We start from the raw sequence: 27,777 nt of genomic DNA on the forward strand, positions 1-27,777 counted from the left end.
AGTATTAGTATAATGATCCTAATAAAATGTTCAGTGAGTGTACATCAGGTTTGGGTACCAAGGTTGGTACTTTTAAAGGTACCGACCGAATGATGTCGGTACTACCGGGTATCGGTTCATGTCAAATCAAATGGTGCCAAATTTCGGTACTTTCACATGCTCATCAACTGGGAGAAAGGTTTAAATGAATCAAAAGCTATCTCAGTGTTTCAATGCAATTTTTTATATTAAAGCAGCAATAGGATAGACAGATATTTAATGCAGTTAAATTTCGATTTGCTATTTAAACAATTATGTTAGTATTGTTTACCATGGCAAAGGTTACCAGGGGAAGAAAGGTCATGCGTGGAGAAACTGCGTTGAAATCTGAAGACATGCAATATTTGCCACGCAAAATGCAGAACTGGAGCTAGCAATACATCGAACTTGAGGAAACACATCGTTAAACATAAAATATATTTACAGCGGATGAATGTTCGGTGCTTGATAATTGGCGCGCCACAGATAAAACTACAGCCCCAGCTTCAGCTCCTGCACCGACAATCATCCGTGCAGCCAGCATCGTCATCGAGAACATCGAAACTTCGCCGTCGACAAGTTCTACTGCAGCTTCAGGTAATTACTGAACTATCCGTTTTAGTTATTGTTCGGGGATATTTTTTTATAAAAACTGTAATAAATTGATATTGTAGTTGCAACATAAGAACAGTAGCTTGTGTGCGCTGCCAATTTTGTTCTGTTGCTTATCTTCCTTAAAAAGAATTGATAAAATAATGTTTCTGGTCACAGTTGTGTGGTCTGTTTCAGGAAGAGTTTGTTCAAAATAAATAGTTGACAATGTTTGAAATTAGTTTGGGGCTTATTTTTTATGTTGATACAAACCAGGCATTACAGATTCAGAGCAAGGTTTCGAAATGAAGTAGTTGAGTAGTAGTTGAATACCGGTACTGATATCGGTTCAAATGTGAAAGGTAAGCAACCCTAGTGTACATACTGTACAGTATAAACTTTTTTTTTTTTTTTTTTTTTTTTTTGAAAGAGAGTAAAAACGTTTTGCTTCTGTATGAAATATGGTGGAAGGTGTGTGTATGTAAAGGTTCCCTAGTCATCGCTGGCAATGTCAAGCAGGATGTTGCACGATGTGGTGCCGAGTGGACGCACATAATTACCATGCATGAAGTGATCGCAGCAATACATTAAATCAAGCTCCTTGCAAATGCTGCACCGAAATGCTGAGCACTAATTGTTCTCCGGTATGGAACTGCAGGGGGTCTGTGCTCAAGCAATCAGAGCATTAAAAGTAAACTATTTAGGAGCCGTATCTCACGTGGGGCAGCCCTCTTAGCCCGACGCAAAGAGGAGGCGGCATTCTGACTGAAAGAACCGGGGGGGTTGGCCCCCGCACACTGGTGATATACTGCTGGCATTATGATAGGCATAACTAATTGATAATATCAAGTGGATTAAAAATAAATTACATGTTTGCATGTAGCGCCAAGATATTGAGAACATTATTTGTCAAAATGAGAAATTGTGGGAACATGTCAGACTTACTAGGCAATATTAAGGTAAATGCATTTTATATTTAAACATACATTAAATTTGTGGGGTCTCTCATTGCTCTAGTTTCATGGTGTGAATTTTGAGTTGTAAGTAATCAGATGATCAGTTGAATCTGTGTTTTATATATTTTTTTTAAACTACCATTATTTTGCCTAATGTCTTTTTGTAGTTCATAATTCTGGTCAATTCCTCTTGACATCAGCCTAGGAAAGTACCGTCTCTAACCTGAGGATGAGAAAGAGGACCTCTGGATTTTTTGTGGAAGCCGACTTTAGAATCCATATAAAAACATTGTAACCTCTTCTGATGAGACAATTATTAAGGCTGGCAGTTTCAATTAGGAGTTAAGCAGCTGTATAAAAAAAAAAAAAAAAAAAAACTATGATTCGGAAATATCTGAAAATATTAGAACATTAAAACATTTAGGGACATTTATAACGTTTCAAGCACCAACAGCTATTAAAAAGGACAATCGCTCCTCTTGTTAAAGCTTTAAAGGCTTAAGGGAGAAAATGACTTTTGATTAAGTAACTTGTGACGTTGCTGTAACCCCTTCAGGTGACAGAGCCACTGGGCTGCCTGCGGATCTCAGATCTCCTCCGATCCCTGGGACCCCGCAGTCGTATTTCAAGGCTGTGCCACCGCAGCAGAACAGATGGTGGCACAAGTATGGCCGTCCCCAGTGGGCTTTCAGCACATTTTTAAATCACCTACTCAGCCTCTGATAAGCGGCACCTATACAGAGGTTGTTCTTACAGGGGTGAGGCTAAGTCATTTTTTTTGGGGGGGCAGGCTATTCAGCTGGTAGAATCCTCCCTCAAAAGCTGTTGTACAGCCTCTCAGCTGCTTCAATACCCACTCCGTCCATCTGCGATCTTCTTCCCCAACTCGGCACATATGGGCCAGTGGTCACTCGCCGCGTCTTTGGAATGCCATCGGGCCCCGTGACAGGCCCCATAAACTCCACCTACGTGCTCCATTCTCCTTAATGAGTTCTGAACCCTCCCTTGAACCCAGTACCTTTATTTGCTTTATATAACTGGCACTGAATCTAAATATAGCTGCAGTCAGAGTAACTATAGTAATCTCACACATTATCTCACAGCTTCAGGTGTTGACGAGGGAAGTGTGAAATAGTAAGTTTTGCCGGCAGCTTCTATTAATGTGAAGGTGATGATTTTGTAATCACTGGACCTTTTTCAAGGAAAAAATAACTGAAGTAGCAAACGTCTATACGACACAAGACATTCGGACAGCAGCAAATCCATCTGGAATGCTATTAATAGGTAGGACTTTTTCGGGATGGTCTTCTGAGGCAACACAAGCGGGCAAAGGCCTTGTGCACATGGCAAACGGAGTCGCAACATGTCACAGAGCAAACAGACGATCTGCATAACGTTTGGTAAATGTTAATGTGAAAGACTGAACCCAGCACAGGGTGATGGTATAAGGAAGAGAACTTTAAAACCTAACAGTGTGGACCGATACAATGATATTGCTCTCATAGTCACAAAGGCTGTCATTTCATGGGGAATGATTTAATGAACACATGATGTTTGTGACACAAAAACAGGGAACGGAATCTATATGAGTAAGGTATTAAGATTAAGCAGATTATATGCATATTTACTGTCCAACAACTTATCCAGGACAGCATATCAGAACAATGTGTATATTCAGTGTAAAATACAGGCTTTCCTATGAAGCAACCAGCCACTAATTCTGCTGCTATGAGTTAGCGGTAACCTATCCTAAAAGTTGCTGCCAGTGATCTACTGAGACGATGCAAATCGTAATCGGGATATAAGCACTCAATCTGTCATCCCAGCATCCTGATTCACACAGCCTCAGCTCTAACCGGTATGTGATTACCAGGATGTAAGATGGATGTGTTAGCATCCTGGGTTCGCATCCCTTGATATCAACATAATTAATCTAAGCACCGGTTCTGGCAGCACCGCGTAGATCTCTGAAGTGTATTCCCAAACAGGAATCACTGACATCCATCTTGAAAACACATGAGCAAACAAGCCCTAACCCATCTAATACGAGGCATGGGACACCTTCCCACACAAGCTCTCTACAATCCCCTGTATCCCAAAAAATGCATAAAATGGTAACACTTCACTGGAACCTTACATCTATAATGCACTATAAATACCTTCATAATGCATTATAAAGGTGGGTATAAGAATTAATGAAGCATTACAACATCTTCTGTCATAAGGCATTAGTCATAAGGTATTGTAGGGCTGATTATAATATTTTGTAAGCTCCACTGAAGATCTCATCTATAATGCACTATAGATACCTTCATAATGCATCATGCTTTATAAGAATTAAGGATGCTTTGCACTGCATTATGAAGGTATCTATAGTGCATTATAGATGTAAGCTTCATAAAGCATGTATAATAAACATGGCTATAATGTGTATTATAATGGGTATAAATTTTTATAGCCATGTTTATAATACTATATAAATGCATTATGATGTGCTATGAATGTGCTCATGGATTCTTATACACGTGGCATTCATAGAAGTTGTTATCCATAAAACCTAAACCTGTAGAACACAAGAATACAGACATAGCAACAGTTCTGATACCCATCAATACCTCAACAATGGAGATGGCTAGACTGTGCTATTGTTACGGTCTGTTTCCTAAGGGTACTCTGAGGTATCCAATTCTTTTCATTTCTTGTTCTGCATGACACAAATGGGGGGCATGCACCTTTTCATTTATTATGAGCTCTCTATACCCACTATCTCAGTAATCCCTTTCACCATTAGTTTGCTTATTAGCCCACAGTAGAACTGTGTCAAGGCCAGAAGTCAAAATCAAAAGTGTGGCTTCTATTGATAAGAACGTGTACATGGTGTAATTCCCACTTTGAAGCGCAAGCCACAGTATGCTTTTATATCAATTAAGGGGTGGAAGCAGAGGGGACAAAAGAGTAAAAAAAAAAATGTAAAAAAAAAACTACCAAAACTTTTGGGAACGCGAAAACCTTAAAGACAAAAAGATCTAAAAAGTGCAAACATCAGCTTTGAAATCGACATAGAACAGAAAACCTGTGAAGAAGTGGGAGGGCAAAGCGGGTTCCAGAGCGAGCCGGCGGTCATCATTCGCTCCTGCTTACTGTCAGGCGCTGCGATCCTGATGTTCCGTTTTCCATCTCCAAAGAAACAGCCTGAATATAACCTTAGTAAATATCTTAAACTTTCTCCTTTAGGCATCTCCTTCCTAAGTCTTTCAGCGATCTTCCTTGCACCAGTTGCCAATGGCTAATCCTTTTATTAACGTATTTATCATTTATGTATAGTATTTATGAGCTAAGCACTACAGGCTCTCAGACATGAGCATTGCATCCTTTGCACTAACTCCATTCATATATCATCAGTTATTTTCCAATCTTACCCTGTAATAAACAACTCCGGATCTTACTAAACCTACACTCACAACACATGTTCTATTCAAAGTGGTCAGAGGGCCCCCAGCCCAGTGTTTGCTAATGACGTTCTCTTACGAGGGACGTTCCTGTGTGGCTGCTTCTTTGATAACACACACGGGCACTTGTACGTTATTCCCACTTGAATCAATTCACCTCCAGGTACAAGGGGCTGTTTCATCTATGATAAACAGCGGCTGTGAGTGACACCTGGTTGTGTTCAGCGTGCAGGTGGCGTCTCCCGTTCGCTCGCCTCAGCCAATCACCTCCGAACCGCAGGATCCAAGGTCTCTCTCAGCCAAGGAGCTTTCTGCATTATCGAGGACAAGTATCCTGTTGACATTTTGGGCGATTCGTAATGAATAGAATGCCATTCCAAACAACACAGGCAAGGGCATTGGCTTAAGCATGTTAATGTCTACTGCCTGCGATCTCCATGTGGCCTGCATCTGACCCACAGCCACCTGAGAAGTTGCGCTGCGAGTAATTCCCACATTAGCTGGAAGTGGCTCTTAAGGCTGCGCTGATGTGAGACGGCGGACATGGGGCAGACAAATGGACACATACGAGATTGTGGTTCATTCTCAGGGAGCTTGCAATCATTTCACAAAATGAAATGTACACCTGCTTTAAAGTATACGCTTACTTCTGATATTTAGAATCATTTGGATAGGTTTGCTTATATCACATAAATATGGGTGGCTGGACATCTGGCCATTACACCTACAGGAACCTTTATGCCATCCCACTCTCAATCCATAGGCATCAATATGGAGTTGGTCCCCCCTTTGCAGCTATAACGGCTGCCACTCTTCTGGGAAGGCGTTCTACAAGACTTTGGAGTAGGTCTGTGAGATTTTTTGCCCATTCATCCAAAAGAGCGTTTATGAGGTCAGGCGCTGATGTTGGAAGTGAAGGCCTGGCTCGCAATCTCCTTCTGAGTTCATCCCAAAGGAGTTCGATGGGGTTGAGGTCAGGGCTCTGTGAAGGCAAGTGAGATTCTTCCACACCAAACTCAGCCAACCATGTCTTTATAGACCTTGCTTTGTGCACTGGTGCACAGTCATGTTGGAACAGGAAGGGGCCATCTACAAACTCTTCCCACAAAGCTGGGAGCATGAAATTTTCCAAAATGGCTGTGAATGCTGCAGCATTAAGAATTCCTTTCATTAGAACTAAGGGGCCAAGCCCAACCCTTGAAAAACAACCCCACACCATAATCCCTCCTCCACCAAACTTTACACTTGGCACAATGCAGTCAGGCAAGTACCGTTCTCCTGGCAACCGCCAAACCCAGACTCATCCATCGGATTGTCAGACAGAGAAGCGTGATTCGTCACTCCAGAGAACACGTTTCCACTGCTGTGCAGTCCAGTGGCGTCGTGCTTTACACCACTGCATCCGACGCTTTGCATTGCACTTGGTGATGTAAGGCTTGGGTGCAGCTGCTTGGCCATGGAAACAGAAAAGGGCCTTCCTCAAACTGCTCCCAGATAGATGGAAGCATAGAATTGTCCAAAATGTCTTGGTATGCATATCACTCCAAAATCTGATGGAAAGCCTTTCCAGAAGAGTGGCCAACCGCTAAGCTAACCGTGAATTATCTGTTACCTTGTAACAACACATTATGGTAATATCACTATATTATGTAACAACAACAAAATTAAAAAATCTTCACTTCATTGTATAATAGCACTTGCATTTTGTAGACAGATCATAAGTAGTAAATTTCCCCACATTTTGTAATAAAATGCTACATATTACAGTGGTTATTACAAAATGTACTTTTAATGCTGAAAATGAAATAATGGATGTCTTCATTTACACTTTGTAGAGTGTGATGTAATTATATAATGTGCTGTTACATACCTTTAGAAAGGACATTAAGCCTGTGTGGCTAAGGAACTGACCATGAATTTGAAATTCCAGGAGATTATGCCCTTAAGGTGGGTACCAGACTTAACTCTGCTTCATTTTCTGTAGATCAAAACAAGCACTTAAATTATTAAAGAGCACTCCTGAACACGTGTATATTTATAGCATGTTTTTATATAAATTGGCAAAAATGGCAATAACATTTTCACAAATCGATTCGCAAGGTGCAAGTAACTCAGCCTAACTACGGCTAAGGAGATTGATTTTGGGTGCTGCCAATGGAACTTGCACTAGGCTAGACGGCAGGCTATTGTTTCAGATTTGACAAGGAGATCGAGGATGGTCAGCACAGGATGCTGAGACCAATCGAACAGACGCAAGTAACGAGCAGGTCCATATTGATTTGCGAAGGCAGGCAGCAAGGTCATCTTACTTTATCACCACGGCGACGGTTCAGTGCCTTGTTAGGTTCAAGACCCAGGCTTCAACATCCAAAGTGACACAATATTATTAATGCATCAAGATTATGGGCCATTATATTCTCATCTCGAGAGCCCTTATCTTTATAATTGGTTTTCACGTTTTCGTACTGCTTGTCAATTTGATCTACACTTTGGTTAAAACAGCATCATGTTTAGCAGATTGAATTCTATTACTAAAATTAATCAGACATCATAGACGGCATTTTGGAGGATGAGCTCATTGCACTAGCTTGCCACTATAGGATTGTTTTATATGTCAGCTGGAAATAGGACTCTCAAGAACAACAAAGGTTTTATTGTAGGGGTCACACAGCTTTACTTTTATTATGTACTGCAGTACTGGAGATACTTGTCCTTTGGATGCCTGCTGGCACTTCTAGAAGCTGAAGCGAAAAAAAAACCACGACAAAAGTGGAAACCAGAAGCATTTTAATAAATTAGCATCTTTCCCCACCAAAGCAAACGAAGTATAGCCACACATAACATGGAAAAGGAACCAAGGTCGTCCTACCATTCTGTGCCGGGAATCTTTCGCGGGGCGTCTTCATACACCTCTGCTCTAGGGCAGCGTCGATCCACACCTACTGCCACGGACTGCTAGAAAGACTGAATGCATTCAGCGTTGCCATGGAGTGCGGAGAGGCCAAAAGTCAATGGCGTCAGACAAGTTGTGGAGATGAATGAGGTAGAGCTGCGAGCAATGGTGCTTCAGAGTGCACTAGAGATGGGACTGTCGTGCGATATCAATCACTGCCTCCTTACTCCTTACATTGTTGCCCCTGGCCTCAAACAGCCAGTGACTGGTAACCCTGCGGTGATTCCATCCAGCAGAAATTCCAAAGCATCACTGTTCCCAGCGCTAAAACGAGGAAGCACACTTATCCCACTGACAGATCAAGCACCACCTACTTCAGTTACTGTGAAACTAAATTACTGATGAGCATCTATCTACAAGCCTGCTTCCACGTAGATCCTATAGGTAATTTTTCAAAGAGATACTGGAAACCCAAATACATGCATATCAAAAGATTTTTGTAAGGCAATTGAAAAAGATCTATTTAACCATGGAAGACTGCATTCAGTGCAGCGGCCAAATTGGGGCATTATTTATTGGGGTATTTAAACACATCCATGAAACAGAAATCAGGAATCCAGCAGAACCGCATGTCTACAGATCCTTTTAATAGTTCAAGAAGAAATTTTGCAATTAGAGACCAACAACTGTGCATATGACATCTGAATTTCAGAAGTCAATGACTATTCCATTATTAGTGCAGTAATGATTGGAGTTCATATCGATTTGCAAAATATGCGTATTTTGACGTAATTACTTAATTACATGCTGGCTGATGGTAGTCTGGAACCACTGCCTGCAACTGGAGGCTGTCAAACTGAGTTACTGAAGAGGGAATTTCAGTTTTCATCTTTTTTTAAGGTGAAAAATGTCTGGCATGCTCTTTACAAAGTTACCTTAACCTTTAAGACTATGGTTATTACACAAACACAGATGCTTACAGAACCTATTTACAAATGAATCTCTGATCATGATATATTTGTTCTTCTGAGAAATTAGGGGAATAAAACTGGAGTTAGCTGGCTGTTCCAGTTTACATCTACAATAAAACCGGTTTTGCACAAATGTGAAACTGCCAAGAAACTGGTCCCTAGAAAAGGTGATGGACTTGGAGGATGGATGCCTCTTGAAGTCTGTAACATACCGGGACTGCGCTTTAAAAAGGAGAGTCTACAGCTTTAACATGGACATTTGGCAAACAGAACCAAGCCAGAGGCAGATCGCGGCCGCAGCTGCTGTCGTCCTGAAACTTGATGTTCAGGTAGAAGTCTCCGGCGTAGAGAAAAAGGAGAGCACCAGCACAGTTACAGTCTTCTGTGGGCTTGACCTGAAAATGGAAGGAGATCAACCACCTAAGCGGGGACAATTTGGGACAAAAGGCTAAAAACTCCTAGCACCACCACCCTTATTTTCAAAAATACCCCAGACGTTTCATTCTTATTTCATGACAAAATGCACTGCCAGTTTTTGATAAAGCTTTAATCGACTTGACTAATGAAATAAATGTAAATGCTATATGGTAAGGCTGCAATTATGTAAACATTTAATTATTTACAGAGGATGCTTACAATATCACACACGAATAAATATGTAAATACGTCCTGTGGCCTTATTTACTGTGTCAATGTAGAAGGTGTTGGAGCCGATGAAGGTGACTGCATCTTGCAGCTCATAGTTATGAACGCCGTTCTGGTAGTCTTGGAAGGGGATGATGTTCAACGAGAAGGGGCCCACTGCATTCTTGCTGCGATTAGTCAGCCTGACCTCCAGGGGCACCATCTCACCCACACTGCACTCTGCTATGATGTTACAGTCACATGGCTTCCCGTTCACCACCACGTCTGCAGAAAGACAAAGTGAGAAAAACTTTGTGTGAGCTCGGAAGGCTGAGGTGGGGGTGTAAATGCCGATGATGGACACACAGATAGCGAGATGACAACATGGGCTGTCTTGGGTGAAAAACAGCTTCTCACAGCTTCTCATACAAACACATTTCATCCCATATGCACAAACCAACGTCACATTTATAAATACATCTCTGACGCTTCCTCGACGTGTGATCTCTGTTATGCTGTCTGTACTATACTAATGTCAAGCTATAATCCAGGGGTGCCCAAGTCCGGTCCTGGAGGGCCGGAGCCCTGTGTAGCTTAGTTCTTTTATAATGAGTTTATCGCAAAAGTGCTAGGAAGAGCTGCCAAAAGGCCATAAGGTCCTGAAGGCCGGCTGAAGGTTAAATATAGATAAGTCAGATAAATGAACATGCCAGTCACTTTACATAAAATAGCAATACCACTGTATTTGAGAAATCACAAGAAAAAACTTCAACTTCACTGCTTTCAAACACAACACATTAAGAGCATTCCAAAAAAAAATCATTAACATTCCTAAAATTTCTAGTACTTGGAGAATTCCATTACAGAGTCTTTGCTGAGGGATCAATGATCTGTCCTCCTAAAATACACCATATTGACATTAACCAAGAGAGCAGGAGCTTGCAGACTGAAATGAATTCAAAGTGCATCCTATCAATCTCAAGCATGACTAATTTCTGTCAAGAACGGACAAATGGGATTGCTGGAACAGCACCCCTCTCCAACCTACGCGTTCGCATGGAGCTTCTCCCTGACATTTCAAACAATGTTGAATTAGGAGTGAATTCAATTCCACTAATGTGTCAGAAAGCCAGATTCAGTGTCGAGGTAGACTGACGCGCCTCCTTCCACGAGATGGGGACCCACCTGGCACCAGGAAGGGGTCAGGGGCTTGTCTGATTGAGGGAATGCTGGCAAATGGCTGCAAGGAGGCGCACCCCATTTTTCTAATGAGCTCAGTAAATATGCATGCACACATATCCAGACAACACTCGCAAATGGAAGATGGAAGCCAATTACGATCTATCTGTGAATATATATTTCCTTTGTGTTAGGAAATCGAGGAATCAGATGGTTTCTGTCCACAGAGACCACATGTAAATTTTGGACACTCGGATTGCATGTGCACATCATGTGACAGTTAGGGGAAAGCAGTCGGCCTATCGTAAGCCTGCCCAGCGCCTGACCCCGCCCCCACAGCTCCCTCCTACTGAGCGCACTGAGCCGCACAGAAGCCTGTGTAAGTGTCTATCTGCACATGTGTCTATCTGAAAGTGGCAGCATAAAAATGAGATTTTTACATGCATGCGTCGAGCGCAGTTGTGACTGGGCTGATATGGTGAAGATGGGTGAGGCGTGGGGGTGCATTTGAAGCCCCCAGGACACTGCTGATGTGTCCTCCCCCCGGTGGGCTCTAATGAGGGGGTGTTCACATGGCACGCTGTCCCCTTACGCCTTGGGCTCGTTATCCTGGCCGAAATGCGACGGGCTCCCAGAGGCAGGCGGGACGCTGCACTCGCTATGCCGTGCATATTCATAGCGGGCAGGCTCCGTCCCCGTGCCACACACCACTAAGCACTTATATTTAGTTTTCAAAGGCCTGTTGCTAGGAGATGTGCAAATTATAGGTACATCTGCTCTAAACAAAAACGACACATTCTTCCACGAGGAGCATAAAGAATATAATGGTTCGATCTGCTCGGGGAATCAGCGGAGTGGACGGCATGCCTGTGCTATCCCTCTTCATTGCTTAGGAGTCACTCTGAAACGGCAAATCAGCTGTGAGCACTCATTACACATATTACACTAAACAGTAAAATTAATAATGTCACAATTATTAGAACCCATAATGTTGATAACATTTCAGTTAAATGACCGATTTGAATCTCCTTGCATTTGAAAAGAGTACTTGACTGAAATGTGCCAAATTTTTTAAATATATATATAGTTTTATGATTAATAAAAACAGTACAGGTAATGCAATCAATAATTTCCATATCAAAACATCAGGTCTTCACAGTGGCCTAGTCTGCAGACTCACATTAGGGTAATCAGACATTCTGTATTACATAAAGGCATTAATTAATATCTGTTTGTATGATTTGCATTAATAATCTTTGCTGAGTTCTCCCATATGACCTGCAATAGTTACGCATTCTGAAACCAAGGCTTAAATAAAAGTAAAAAAAATAAAACAAACTCTAAATGGATGTTTTTAGGCATAAACGAAAGGAGCGGTCCTGACTGGCCTGGCCGGGGCATGATGGCCCCCCCCAGGAACCTCAGCAATTTGTCCGCAGTCGATTTACAAGCCAGAAGCTGACAAATAGATGCGCTTTATCACAACTCCTGACGCTGGGGGAGCGTGTCGTGAACATAATCCCCCCACCTCCCATGAGCTGGATCACTAATTTGGAAACGTTTAGCGGGTAGCCGTCCACTGCCATCCCCTGCACCCACCCCGGAGCTCCATTAAGCAGGTGCGTGATTTACAGCAGCCTCTCCGGGGCTGAATAAACACAGGTCCTGGGGACCAGCATGATAGAAACCCAATGGGCTAGAATTAATGGCACATATTAAAGGACTTTATTTTCGGATAGAAACTCCCAGCTCTCTCATATGGGGGGGGGGGGCGGGGGTTACTACTACCGCATTAAAAAGACACAAAACTCAATCACTTACAGCTGCAAAAATGTACCACAAACTGTTTGCATGCACTGAATATTGTATCTTTCAAACCCTTTCAAGGAATATTTCATGATGCTATCAAACAGTTGACCAGGCAAGATCTACGGTCACTGGACATCAATCTGTTTAAGTGGGGTATTTATAAAAGGACAGGATACGGGTGGCTGCATTTCACTCTCTCTGCTCCAGCTCAGATACTACATGGGGGTGTACCTAGCACAGAGTGGAAAAGAGTTTCCGACAGCATGGGTAGGGGTCTGCCATTTAGCACACGCAGCTAATCCCCGGTGAGGAGCTTTACGCCTGCATGGGAGATGTCACAGATGCCACCGTCATCAATCCGCTCTGAGAAAGGCCGTCCGAATCGGCATGGAAACGTGATGCTGTGGCATCACCACAGCAACTGGCCTTGGTGGCGTAACGCAGCACCGCGGGACAGCTGGAGGAGGTCTCGGCGTACTCCCTGTCTCACTGCTTTCCAGCAGCCCCTTCAGCTGGCGCATATGGTCACCCTGCCCCCATCAATGTCCTTAGTATTATTATGACGTTACTGTTTGGTCGATGTGTTTATCACATCACAATCACCTGTTTTTCTCAAGCATACAGCCATCAGGTCCCACTTGGAACCTTCAGATTACCTCATGCACAGATCTTAACCACTGTGGCCCTGCCATGATGTCACACTTGTTTATTCATTCCCCAAAGCGAATACCTTAACCAGAAAGATTTTTGACAAACGTTATACCCTTTCTGTATTTGTCCATTTATAAAACAAGTAGGGACCTTAGAGCAGCATGTCTGGCCTTGTGACTATGTGTGTCTTTACTCCTGCGGTTTGAAGTCTGAATGCATTGGCCACAGGCAGGACTAGCCTAGCCTTACATAGCCAATAACAGCACCCATTATCGCTTTGCTGAAACAATATCATACTAACAGCTGGCATTAAAATATCAACAATAATTCTCAAACAAGACATTCTGTGACACTCCCTTAAAGTAGTTTCTGTCAAACAGTAATACCTAACAGCAAAAAAAAAAAAAATTTAAATCACTCTGGAAAGTTGTCCATGGCACATAAGCAAACAAACAAACAAATAAATAAATGTATGTTTTCAGGGGTATAGCTCATCTGCAATGCTTTTTTAATGGCCCCCACATGCCATACAAGTACCACACTTAAGGAACGTATCAACATATGTATTGTAGATCGTGTGTGGGCGTTATATAATTTAGTGCTGTACTGTACAGATGCTCTACTGTATATTTTAGTGTGGTACTGTGCATATGCTCTGCTGCATAATTTAGTGCTGTACTGTACTGTGCATATGCTCTGCTGCATAATTTAGTGCTGTACTGTACTGTGCATATGCTCTACTGCATAATTTAGTTCTGTATTGTACTGTGCAGATACTCTATTGTATATTTTAGTGCGGTACGGTGCATATGCCCTGCTGCATAATTTAGTGCTATACTGTACTGTGCATATGCTCTACTGCATAATTTAGTGCTGTATTCTACTGTGCAGATACTCTACTGTATATTTTAGTGCTGTACTGTACGGTGCATATGCTCTACTGCATAATTTAGTGCTGTACTGTGCAGATGCTCTACTGCATAATATAGTGCTGTACTGTACTGTGCAGATGCTCTACTGCATAATATAGTGCTGTACTGTACTGTGCAGATGCACTACTGTACATACCGTATGCATAAAGTATACCTAGAATATACATAAATACACAGAAGGCTAAAATTAAATGTTTAGGGTGCAATTAAAGATTTAAGCATTATTTAAAGCCTGTATAGACTTGTACGAAAGGCAGGTGGTTATCAGTTAAAGAGATTGGATAACACTGCAGATCCATGTGATGAAATACATGTAACATAAAAGGGTCATGAGACACACAATGTTATTTTAAAGACTGTTAGTGGCAGCGATTAGAGGGCTCTTATTAGATCATTCCAAAATGACTGCACCGCTGCTCCTCCATTCATTTTATTTCATCTGAGGTGCCCTAAGCACTCTGCTAGAATGCTTGAGAGGTACTTGTACTATCCTGTGAAACTAACAAAGGAACATGTGAGAAAAACTGGCAGAAATTCATCAACAAGTAGAGTGCAGTTTATATTAGTCTTTTGGCCATTTAAATAAATCCTAAATAAAGCATAATACTCACTAATGTGCAATATCAATACAAAACAGGAATCGCTTCATTGGATTATGAAACATAAGCTCAATTAAGCAGTTCAAAAGAGGCTCACTTAATAGGAGGAAGGCTTGAACACTTCTGTAGGCAAAAACATTTATCGCATAGGCAAGCTGGCTTTTTACACTTTTGCAATATGAAAATTCTTTACAAAAAGCAGTGATGTTTTTATACTGATCAAAGCAGGAGGAGTCAGTGCTTTAAGTTAAATCTTTGGTCTAATATATTCTCAGAAGGCCCCTTTTACAAATGCAGAATATGTTATTTAACTGTAAAAAAGATGCTGAATAGAAGCAGAGGGGTTTCATTTGGGGGTTTTCTTCAGCAGGATATCTGGTATTGAAATCAGTAACTTCTGTAAAATTCCATATAATTCTTTCGTAAACATATTCTGACACATTCATTTGAAAGACATAAAATTTTGAGGTTTAAACCTCTATCACCACCATCATTTTCCAAATGCAACCGCATAGTGTCATTTACGATCTTTCAAAAAATGATGCTATCTAAACCTGAAAACAAACATGGATCCAATAACAGTATTTGACTTTTTATGTCAAGCCGCCCTTGTCGATTTTAACAAACATCCTCCTCATGCCATATCTCACTGTCTATTTCCACTCAGTCCCTCAACGCCATTTATTTAATTTATACAAAGTAGTCGGCTTATTTGCCAAGGAGATTTTAAAATTCTAAACGTCTGTGCTTCTCTTAAGGGTCCAACATTGATTTTAAAGTCCATGATGACTATAACAGTGATCTATCCAAGGGCAGCCATCCCACCAAGGCAAAGGCAGGTACAGCACAGCCATGCGTGAAGGCATGATGCGAGTAAGCAGACTGGGAACACTAAAAGCCTCCAATAGACTGCAGGAGTTGGAAGGTTACGGTGTTTGGTCCAGTTTGTCTTGTCAATACCGTACATTAGGACGATTAAAAATTCAGAGTTTGTACCAGACAGGTACCAAAGAATGTCCCAGAAAGATCATAAGAACAACAGAGATTCCACTACAGCGTACAGTTTGCTCCCCACCTATTTCTGGAGCAGGTGGTGGACAGCGTCTTCCACGGCAATTTGCGGGGGAAGTTTTAACAGGACGCTGGGCCCTCCGGGTGACGGGGGGGGACGACACAGGAACATGGAGGCTGCACTGGGGACGCGAGCCGGAAATGTCCACTGCTCATGTAGGTGAACGCGGCCTTTTCAAGTGCAAACAGGCAAGCTGACAGAGTTTGAGTGGCTCCCATAAAGGTTGCAGGCGTGCCATCACACGACTAAAAATAACACCACAGCATCTGATGCCCGCAGCCATCTGTTCTTTTTATAATTATTGCCATAACAACCACTCAAGTTATTTTGCTTGTGAATCGCTGAACAACTGGCTTTTAAAAGAATTGTCTTGCCATGATAGGAGAAGGCTATACGAGAGGTACAAACTAAATACTGCGCACAAGAGCAGCTGTTAATGGGCACGCAAGTTCAGAGCGGCGTTTTCATCAAGCTTAGTGTCACATCAGGTCGCCAAAACTCATTCTCTGCTGGATCTCAGCCCGCCACAGCCTGGACAGCTGAACAGAGTTGTGAGACATACCTGCCCCACACCAACCCTCAGTCCCGGGTGTGTTTATAAGCTCACAGAGGCAAGAAGGTGACTTCATGACGGTGAGTCTTATGTACATGACTTACTCATTAAACCTGCAGCAGACTCGCTTACAGTATCAATACTCACTGCTGAGAGATTATACCGACAGCCACGAATAGCAGAATGCGGCACAGTCTCCGTGTGCCACCATTCCCTAAGACACAGAACTGCATGTAGTCCTGGAGAATGAATATTAGGGCTGACAGAGCCACTGTACTCCTGCACATTAGGGTCCTTCACACTGGATGACTCTACATCCACTTGGTGCCAACTTGGCAGGGGACGATACAACATATGTTTATTTGATTGTGAAACCATAGTGCTATTTAGCCATTACTTAATTAATTTTGCAACATCACTTTGTATTTAAAAAAAGTCACATATACACAAAGACCATCTAATTTAGCCATCTGTGCCACTACATATTTTAAATCCAAATGTGCTATTCCAACTCTTTCTGTTTTTACACATCCAGAATATTCCCCCATACTCCCCCATCATGTCTCTCTAGCAAACACCTATGCGGCACCTCTGCTCATCAGAGCAAACTTTCCCCAGGAAGACCACAGCAGTTAATGCTCCTCTGAAATGACTGGGCCGATGCTTCGGCAGTGGCAGAAGTGAGATCAAAGCCCGTTCTTGGGAGACGGCTCGACTCCGTCGCAGATCTCCCCCCCCCCTGGCAGGGTGGACCTGGTAAGCTCTGTCTTCAGCTCGCACACAGTGGCTGCTGTAGTAACGCTGCTTTATTAACAGGCCACATTAACAATGTACCCCAAACCAGCTCCTGCTCAATGACGAGGAGCCTGTTCTTCCTGTTTTGCAGATACAAAGTTGTGATTCAGGCTGATTTGCAAGTGATAATTGTAATAAAATTGCTATTCCGTTTCAATGTCTTTCTAACAGCACACCAAGAAACTTGTCCCTGCTTAACTTTTGGGTTTTTTTCCCCTCTCCACCCGGCTTAAAAGTTATTTAAAGAGACATCAGTCATTTCTAGGGTGCAATAACAGCTACAACTTCCAGAGATTGTTAACACTTCAAATTATGTTTTCTTTCTAAACTTGTATGAACACATTTTCAAATTAATTCAAAGTTTCCTCTTTGATTCACCACAGAAAAAGGTCACTATCAGTACAGCAAACTGTAATATATGTTATCTTCAGCAGCAGAGCCCCCCTCCCCACTGCAGTTTACACTTCCCCTCTAACTGTACGCAAATAATGAGAAATAATGCTTCTAAAATTATTCCCAGAAAACTGTTAAACTACCACGATCACACGGATCACCAAAACTGACGATTTACCAGTAAACAGCTGCTTTCTTCTCTTGGTTCTTTGATGCTCTCCACTTGCTCCTCACTAGCATTGAAAGATCCCACTAAAGTCTGCCTACATGCACCAATTTCCCACCTACCAACTAGAAAGATCCTATTTTAGTCATGAAAGCCCTCAGTAGGCCAAAAATAATACGTAGTATGTACTATTTAAAATCCAAAATTTGAAATTGACCAACAGCAACAAAAAAAAATAGTTCTTTCAAGTAAGTAAAGCACAACATGGGCAGCAATTAAGTGATAAATGTTTTACTGCTCCATACATATTCCCACTGAGTTATTTAACAAATCTGCTCACCCAACGCGTTTTCAAATAACTGCATACAAGCATGAATATAAACACAGGTGCTTCTGAAGTTATGAGGCTTCTGGCCGGCCCCTTTCCAGATGACACCTTAAACTGTTTCTGCTAAATTTATTGGCAGCCTCCCCAGTCTTTCACATACTGTTCTTGCTTTCAGATACTGCTACTGATAATAATTGTGAACCAGCGCAAATACGGTGATGTTTGAGGAAGCAAAGCCTGGTGGCTTCTGATAGATAACCTCCAAGGTAAACGACGTCTGAAGACCCACATCCGACTGCCTGCATCCGTTAAGCTCTGCCCTCATTGTTTTCAGGTACAAAAAATAGCTCTGTTTTCCCTCCATACTGCCCTAGAAAAAAACTCCCGAGGTCAGTACAGGACTCCCAGTATAGCGGCAGCATGGGTGTCAGGGCTGGCCAGTAACAAGTTAACACCTCCTGCCTGAAAGTTCTCTGGGTGACCAGCCACCACCTGTCCTACAGCCACCACCTGTCCCACAGCCACCACCTGTCCCACAGCTCCTGCAGCTCTGGCTCCTATCTTCTCCGGAGTGATTAAAAGAGAAGCTCCTGTAGACTAAAAACATTACTGAGGAGTCACTCAATCGTTCTCATAAAACTGGGAAGCAGGCCAGAAGCTACACTCTCTCTAAAATGCGGTGTGTTATGGCCTACTCTATCAAATAGTTCTTTTTTTTCTCCCAAACAGAGAAAATTAGATTTTTAAATGAGACTGTAGGTGCCTTGAAAATTTCAAAAGCCTAAAATAAATGGCCACCTTTTGCGGAATAAATCACAGGATGTAGCATCATAGCGTCTCCCAGGTAGGAATTCTAAGTTGCCAGCCGTGAAGGTAAACAGGAAAGCATGTGCTCTTCTCATTCCCAGTGACCGCACTAGCAGGGTTCAGATTAACCCAGTGTTTCCCAACCCAGTCCTCTGGGAAACCCAGACAGTCCACATTTTTGCTCTCTCCGAACTCCCAACACACCTCTACCGGGTATTCGGTGTTACTGACTGGCTGGGAGCTGAGAGACAACAAAAACGTGTACTGTCCGGGGATCCCCGAGGATTAACTGCACAGTCATTTCTTTGAGTGTTTCACAGCTTTGTCATGTAGGACTCACTGTGAACATAAGCCGCCGTGAAGCCTACAGCATGTGCAGATGGCATGTGGTTCTCTCCGCTCATTTACAGGAGTTTTTGCCCCCAAATTTTTGCCCCCATTTAAAAGAGGCGGGCCGGTCTCCCAGTGTCACCTGGCTGCCTGGTGTCCCATGCAGCCACCCACGCAGTTGCTAAATTTAATCCAAAGTATTCACAGAAACAGCCCCTGCCGCCGCCTCGGCCGCCCGTCGACACCCTGTACTTTTCCATACATTCATGCCACTGGATCTATCACAGTAATTCAAATGCAACAAGAGGGTTTTATCAGTTTTAATACTTGGAAAAAGGGAGGAAATCTTTCGACATTAGAGTTGTTTTGTTAGTACACTTTCAAATGCTCTATAAACGGTGTGGTATTTTATCCGATTTTCGATATTTTTTTGAGACAAATGCAGAAATACGTTTTGCGTCTCATGCACACAGCCACTCACACGCACACAAACAGTGAACATGAACAGTGAACACGAACAGTGAACACGAACAGTGAACATGAACAGTGAACACGAACAGTGAACACGAACAGTGAACACGAACAGTGAACATGAACAGTGAACATGAACAGTGAACACGAACAGTGAACATGAACAGTGAACACGAACAGTGAACATGAACAGTGAACACTGCGCAGGCACATACTTCAACATCCTTGTATAGATTACCACCCTCAAATGGCAACACAATACAAAAACATTTAGTAAATACTTAACCAGTGAGCACTAGCTTACCTTCCATTGTCTGTGGGCTCTAGAACATATTTATACTGTTTATACCTTAAGGGCCGGTCAGTGTCAGGAGAGGCTGAGCACAGGGGTCCCAAGCTGCACTGATGACATCATTACATGGGAACATATCAGGAGAGACAACAGGGACAGCAGGGGACATGTGACCTTGGGGGACGTGGTGGACGTGGACACAGACAGCAGTGACCAGTGTGCATCATTAAAATGCAAAACCATGAACAGGCCACACTGAAGACAGACTCCCTCTGATAGCTACCTGAACCATTAACAACCCACCTATGGGTCTCCACAGAAGAACGCCCCCCTTATGTCATACATTGTATGCCTAAAAGCGTTAAGCTTGTGCTTGGATGATTATTTCAGCACTACAACTAGAACATTAAAGAAGAGTAACTTTTTATGACATCTTTTCAAATCCCAAAATATATCGCGCAAAGTTTCTTTTTGGAAAAATCCATTAACTAATGCAGTGTGGCACGCAACTGGTTTTCGCTGTGAGTGTTTTCTTGGCTATATTGTGCAATGCTTGAACAGGTTTGTCTGTCTTGGTCAGATGCTCCAACCATAAGTAACCAAACAAAATTGGCATTTTTAGTTTTTGGATTGCATTCACAGATTTTTGTGGGGACCTGAAAAATGGTCCCCACAACATCAAAACAGCAGGTTTTTATTATATAATAACACACACACACACACGCACACAGATATATATGTATTCATATATGTAAAAAACCAAACAAGTCTTTCGGCATCGCAGTCACACTTCCCTGCAACAGTCCCCCCTTTTCATGGGTTCTGCTTCCAGCCGCAGCCACTGGGCAACCGTCAGTTGTCTCCCTTTTTCTGCAATGGTATTAAAAGCATTAAATGAGCTGGCTGAGGAAAAAGAGGGCCGGAGGAGGTGCTGACATTAAAGAGGGAGCACGCCAGGGAAGCCTTTAGCGCCAGGACTCCGACAATCGGGGGGACATAACAGGGAGGGGCTGCTAATCTGCCCAAAGGACGGGTGACAGAGGTACAGGGACGCGGCGATACGGGCTTGGTGTGCGGATGGGGCAGCAAAGCCAACACGAACAGTCACTCACACAGACTGCACTAATATGAGTTCCTGGGGCAAGTCGACGGTCAAGAAACGATGGATACAAAACATACTGAAGCTGTATAACCAACAGCGTTAAATCAAAGGGCTGCTTCTAACAGACCAGCACAGTAAATATACATCATAGACATTAAACCGGTTAATATGAGAGAATACGTAAAAAAAAAAGTACTTTTAGCTCAAAACCCCCATCAACATTATACACCCATCTTTTTACAGTGACATTGGAGAAACAGGAGCCCACAGCAGAGCACATACAGTACCATGGGGGAATTCAGAGACCTTACTTCATGTCTCTAGACTGCTGGAAGAAGCCATCGTGCCAAGTGATCCACCCCATCGATACCCTGCTGTATTTATATCATTATTGATACTAATAAATCAGAGGAGTGTGACAGTTAATAATGTCCATGGCACCTACTGCATGCTGGAAGAAATACAGAAGCAGAGATCAGCAGAGTGCTCACTGAATACAGGTGCAGGCCACTCACCAGAGGAACAACAAATTAGTCAGGCGCCGCTCTAAAACGTCTACAGACGTCCACCAAACATGGCGGCCTAGGAGTTAAACGCTGTTTGGATCAGAAGGCTGAACAGCACAGATTATGAAAGGCAGGGTCATGCAGCAGTGGTGATTATGCATGCAGAGGCTGTGTGGTGAGTGCTAAGCTCATGCTGCCATCCTCCCACTCCCCCAGAAGCGGCGGGTGAACTCCCACGCACACCCACTTTGCAGCCCTGTGCCGCACCAGCCAGCCATGCCCTTGGCCTGAACACTGCAGGGAAGGCTGCCTGGCGCATGGACACTGCGGGGAAGGCCGCCTGGCACATGGGCACAATGGAGAAGGCCGCCTGGCACATGGGCACAGTGGAGAAGGCCGCCTGGCACATGGGCACAGTGGGGAAGGCCGCCTGGCACATGGGCACAGTGGGGAAGGCCGCCTGGCACATGGGCACAGTGGGGAAGGCCGCCTGGCACATGGGCACAGTGGGGAAGGCCGCCTGGCACATGGGCACAATGGGGAAGGCCGCCTGGCACATGGGCACAGTGGAGAAGGCCGCCTGGCACATGGGCACAGTGGAGAAGGCCGCCTGGCACATGGACACTGTGGGGAAGGCCGCCTGGCACATGGGCACAGTGGAGAAGGCCGCCTGGCACATGGGCACAGTGGAGAAGGCCGCCTGGCACATGGGCACAGTGGGGAAGGCCGCCTGGCACATGGGCACAGTGGGGAAGGCCGCCTGGCACATGGGCACAGTGGGGAAGGCCGCCTGGCACATGGGCACAGTGGGGAAGGCCGCCTGGCACATGGGCACAGTGGGGAAGGCCGCCTGGCACATGGGCACAGTGGGGAAGGCCGCTCGGCGCATGGGCACTGTGGGGAAGGCCGCTCGGCGCATGGGCACTGTGGGGAAGGCCGCTCGGCGCATGGGCACTGTGGGGAAGGCCGCTCGGCGCATGGGCACTGTGGGGAAGGCCGCTCGGCGCATGGGCACTGTGGGGAAGGCCGCCTGGCGCATGGGCACAATGGAGACGGCCAGGCGGCACATGGGCACTGTGGGGAAGCCAAGGTCGGGATGAAACTGGTCACCTTCCAATCACAGGCACAGAGGCTTAGCCTGCTGAACCACACGCTGCCCCCAAACAAGACGAAGTTGGCGCCCAGCCAGCCTCGTATCCATGACAGAAGAAACGGGCTTACATTCAGACAAATCATTTTAAGGAACATATATTCCAATAATTACAAACAGTGGGGCACTTGCATTCCATATATGCTGGTGTGTATACTGGTGCATTTCTAAATAAATTTTATCTGGTTTAAGTCCATTCAAACAGAGTTACCAATGGCTGACAGTACACTTTTGTTCTTCTGTATTGTTATCAGACTGATGGGGTAATTAATCTTCTTTAGCTATCCATAATCTCTAATTTACCGGGTGCAGTCTACAGGTGACTATTCCTCAAAAAAATTAAAAAGCAAGAAAGAATCCTTAATTCCTTCCGATTGTGTAAACAGATGCCCTTAACTGTCCACAAAAGACACGCACACTCAGCGCTTCACACACATCTCCCTTACAGCTTGTTGCCAGGCCTTTATTTTTTATTTATTATTAAGCAGCAGTCAAAGTGGAAGATTGAAGAAGACAGGAGATTGCATCTGACATCCAGCAACATCTGACGACTGGAGTGTTTTGAAAGAGTTTAGCAGTTTCTTTTAAGTATTTGACCTCGGTTCTCATTCTTAAAATTCCTCGCCTCGCTTGGCAGAGTAGCGCCCCTGAAAGCGAGATTACCCCCCTGAATACAGTGGGAGAGGCCATATTATTCTGTTACCACAAATTGGATGGTGGCTAACAGGCCCAGCATGGAGGTCACAAGGCAGTGACACGTTCTGCAAACAGACTGCCCGCATTCTCCTCTATGCATATTTATTGCTCGGCAGGCAATAGAAGAGCATCCACCAGGCCCAGACAAACTACTGTTAAACTTAAAGGCCAATGGGAGAGGCAGAACACTCGCATTTAATTACACTCAGGTCACGGGAGGGAAGTCTCGCTCTGCTAAGGTTTCCCACCAGCCAGAAAAGTGCGGTGAGTAATACTGTATTGAGACACACAGCTAAGCAACCCACACAGCAGAAAAGCGTCAAGCGATGGAAAACAGACAAGTGTCAGCACCGTGAAACAGACGGTGGAGATGTCTCACTAAGTGTGGAAGGAGAGCTACAGTACATGAGCTCAGGCTGGGGGTTACCTGTGAGACTTAAAAGGGAATCGGCATTTTAAGCTTGGGCAGATTTCTGAGAAATCAAACAGACATGAACCCGCTCTGTGTAAACGTGCTCCCAGAAATGGTGGCGTACCCACCGGGCACTTTACCGAACACGACACCAGCAAAGCGGAATTCCTGAGACAGGGAAATACCAAGGCAAAGGCACAATTACCCCCACACGCAGTGAAAGTCCAAGTGCAGCTCTGAGTCCATTGGTGGTCTTCAGCACAATGCATGAATATATTGAGTTTGAAATATAAAAGCCAACTATAACTATATTATTTTTTTCTAATAAAAAAAATATATATACCAATATAGGAAGTGTCTTAGAGCTTTACTGTGAATTGCAAGGATTTAAATCAAAACAAAATTAAATTAAATAAACACAGATCAAACATAAATCAATTCTGCAAGCCCCCAAAAAAGACAACCTTTTATACAGAAATAAGTAACAAAATTGAAAGATAAAAAATATGCTGGTTGTTCCCGTTTCTGCTGTTCTGCTTCTTTATGGACGCTAACCATGTGCTTTCTGTCCACCGCCACGACAGCTGCTCCACCTCCAGCACAATTTGTGCATTTTAAGGCAAAAACACTAATGAAAGGCACAGAGTAATCCTGTGTCGTCCCACATTCCATAGCAACAGCATGTGACAGGTATACTTTATTTTTATATGTACCGTTGCGCCCTTAATACGACGCTTCAACACGCACAACGGGATCATTTTAGAACCAAAACCTTAGGAAACGGCTACAGAGGTTTTCGCATTTGACTGAGTTAAAAGGCATATCAGCATCTAAATTTGCCAGAAAAGCTTTCAAGTCACGCTGTTGACTGTGGATATTATTATGCGACGGCTGCCTTGTGCTGTCATTGGTTTGTCTGTGTTGAGCAAAACCTGTATGATCATAATAAATGAGCTAAGGGAGGTTCTTTGAGCCCGGAAAGCTGTGTAAAGAGACTCCTTGAAACAATCCACCTTCCCATCTATCCTTCGAGGTCTCCTTGGGGATGACAGACAAAGCCTTCGCTGACGGAGTCTCCAGCAGACAGATGCGGAGGAAAATCAAACGAAAGGAGTCTGTACCATTCAGACCGGAAATCATCGATGCCCACAAGTGCATTTACTGTGAGCCTCATTATTTCCATAATCAAGCCCTCAGAAGTTATCAGTCCTCAAGTTTTGTTTGCCAGTAAGGATGAGTCAATGAAGTGGTTTTTAAAAAGGCGGCTGCCTGGCCCCCGCTTCCTGAATATCAGGTACTTGCATTTCTGTCCGTTTATACAGACTCAGAGTCAGGGCCTTTCATTTGGCAGGTTGTGTTACCGGCTTGTTGTTCCTATAATGTCTGCATTTCTGTCCGTTTATACAGACTCAGAGTCAGGGCCTTTCATTTGGCAGGTTGTGTTACCGGCTTGTTGTTCCTCTAGTTTTCTTGCCAAATATTTTGTCAATTTTGACCCAGACTCATACATTTTTGTGGAGAAATTTTCATCTGTAACAAGGTAAAATACTACAAAGAGCTTTTTGCATCCTACATTTTTTTTCGCGTTATGGATTTGCAAATAGAATAAGGTCAGGCGAGGCAAATTTTCCCCCATTTTCCCCCTCAAGGCATGGCTAGAAGATGTGGAAAAATCTTTTGCTTCACTGAGAATACAGAAGCAGTCAGGCAACCCTGAAATCAATGTTGGCTTTGTTATTAGAAAGGATCCCAAAGGAGCACGAAAGCTCAGGCTGTTCATGCAGAATTACAATAGAGATTTCAGGTGAGGTCCAGCTCATAAACCGCATTTACAGATGATAGTGTTATAAGAGATCTGATCCGCAAATGGACAAACAACTAAAACACACCAGCTGAGTGTGAGGATAACTCATTACTCTAGCAACTACTAAAACATCTAGCATGCGAGGAAGCAAGGAACCATGGGAATGTTTCACGTATTATCAAGCTGTACATGGAACATGTACATCAGCTGGTGACCATCTCCACTAGACTGTTGTGGTCACCACAGCTACTTCATGTCTTTCTGTTCTTGTAACTTTAATATTACATCCTTTGAGATACGAAATGAAGATACAATGAGAAGGAAGAACAGAGATTATTGACCCCGCCCCTCCCCTGGGTTCTCTCTCTCTCTCTCTCTCTGCTTGGCTGCCCAGGCAAGCTTCTGAACATAATTACAGGTGACATTACGTGATGCTGGCCTGAGCAGCCATTGTGACGGAAAGCAGGAAAAGACCTGAAGTTCCACCCCAGAACATGCATTCCCGCATGTGAGGCCCCTCACCACAGCTCGTCAGGCACCCAAAGAGCATCCAGAACACCACCTGTCCCTATAACTGATTACAGAGCTACTACAGCCGCACTGCTCTCTTCAGCGACCCTTCGTATGATTTCCTGGTAGAAACAGTACTGTATATGAAATGCTTAATACATACTGCAGAAAGAAAGTAATATTGCGTAACATAAAACACACACACACATTTATATAGATTATAAAACTTCATTATGCTTTGAGGTTTGAGTTTAAAAAAAAGAAAAAAACTCAACATTGCGCCCTTAAAGATTACTTTTAGCAGTCTGTGATTTTAACTTAAAAGTATTTTGCAGTGGGTTGGTCTGTTATCGGAAGGTGGCTGATTTGAATCCCACGGTCATCAGGGTGATGTCACCATTGGGGGCTCCTGAGCAAGGCCCTTAACCCCCCAATTGGCCCAGGGACTGTCTGATCAATTGTATGTCGCTTTGCATAAAAGTGTTTGCTAAAATATATATAAAATGTAAATGTTTTTAAAAATATAGAAACGACAACAACAATAACTACCATTGCAGCCAATGGGAAATATTATTGATTATTCACAGCAAAGGAATTCTCGTTTCTTGGTCCAGTATCTCTCTTAATCAAGGGCACATCACCAGCCTTAATATGAATTACAAAATGAACAATGAAATGAATCTGGTAGAACACTGCCTGAAAATTAATCCTCTATACATTCATACCCAGCCCAGCTCTTTTACTAGAATGTATCAATCTAAAAACTAAAAAGCCTTAAAATGTAATAATTCAATTATCTCCCATTTCATTCTGAATGCTAGTTGATGCGGGTTCTGAGGGGATTCATGGAAAAAAACTACGTAAATGCTATTTTTGCATAAGTCCATCGGAAGAGCTAGCGAGGCAAACAAGGCAGAGGTGCACCAATCCAGCATTCGGATCGGTATCGGCACTGATTCGTAGCTAATTAGACGGATTGGGTATCGGCCATATGTGACAGATCCACATCCGATACTTATTTAGTTTTCGGCAGTCTGTAAAAAGATAGCTCCTATTTCTGATTAAATCAATTTATACAATCAATCGTACGCCTTCTCTTTCCTTTTTCTGATGTTTTCAAAGCATTCAAGCCGAGCGCTAACGTTGCCACTCAGTTTCTCTGCCACTCTGAGTGTGAGCATAGTGACTTTCTCCTGCTGTGACGTCATATGCATACCATTTGTAGTACGAGAAGCATAAGAACATCAGATAACAAGGTGACGACCTAGAAGTATTTTACACTTTCAACACCACATGTAGCGAAGCTATTTGCAATCTTTGTAAAAACAAAGTTTCGAGAGGTGGAAGCAGCGTTTAGTGGAAAATCCCACTGAACAAAGTGCACGCGATTGCGCCTGACAACGCGAGTAACATGAAAGAAGCAGTGGGTGATTTGGGAGTCGCTAGCTTGGGCTGTTTTGCACACTCACTACAGCTTGTGATACACAAGGGGCTGCTAAGGCAGGGAAGTGTAAGTAACGATGCTCCCAGCCGGAGAAAAATTGTGGAGCATTTTAGGCTTTCGCCACTTGTGTACACTTTCTTGGAAGATATTCAAATTGATGCCTAAAACAAGATGTACAAACAAGGAAGAAGTGTTTATGTATGTTTCTAGTAGCCTGATTATAGATATTTTGGCATACATTTTTAAAAAATATCTATTTACTAGTTTAAAAATA

The 27,777-nt window shown here is 43.4% G+C and overlaps 1 protein-coding gene across 4 annotated transcripts in view; it reads right to left on the reverse strand.

Moving 5' to 3' along the window:
- Positions 1–7,786: 7,786 nt before the first annotated feature.
- The window catches only part of trappc9 (trafficking protein particle complex subunit 9), a 194,831-nt gene continuing 174,840 nt past the window's right edge, over positions 7,787–27,777 (reverse strand). For all 4 annotated transcript variants that reach the window (XM_023811873.2, XM_023811874.2, XM_023811871.2 and 1 more), the window contains 2 exons: positions 9,564–9,787; positions 7,787–9,273 (listed from right to left, as the gene is read on the reverse strand). In XM_023811873.2, coding sequence (XP_023667641.2) covers positions 9,103–9,273; positions 9,564–9,787 — 395 coding nt within the window. In that variant the 3' untranslated portion in view covers positions 7,787–9,102. The remainder of the gene's footprint in view (positions 9,274–9,563; positions 9,788–27,777) is intronic.

Source organism: Paramormyrops kingsleyae, chromosome 23, assembly GCF_048594095.1.
Source record: "Paramormyrops kingsleyae isolate MSU_618 chromosome 23, PKINGS_0.4, whole genome shotgun sequence".
In the NCBI taxonomy this organism is placed as follows: domain Eukaryota; kingdom Metazoa; phylum Chordata; class Actinopteri; order Osteoglossiformes; family Mormyridae; genus Paramormyrops; species Paramormyrops kingsleyae.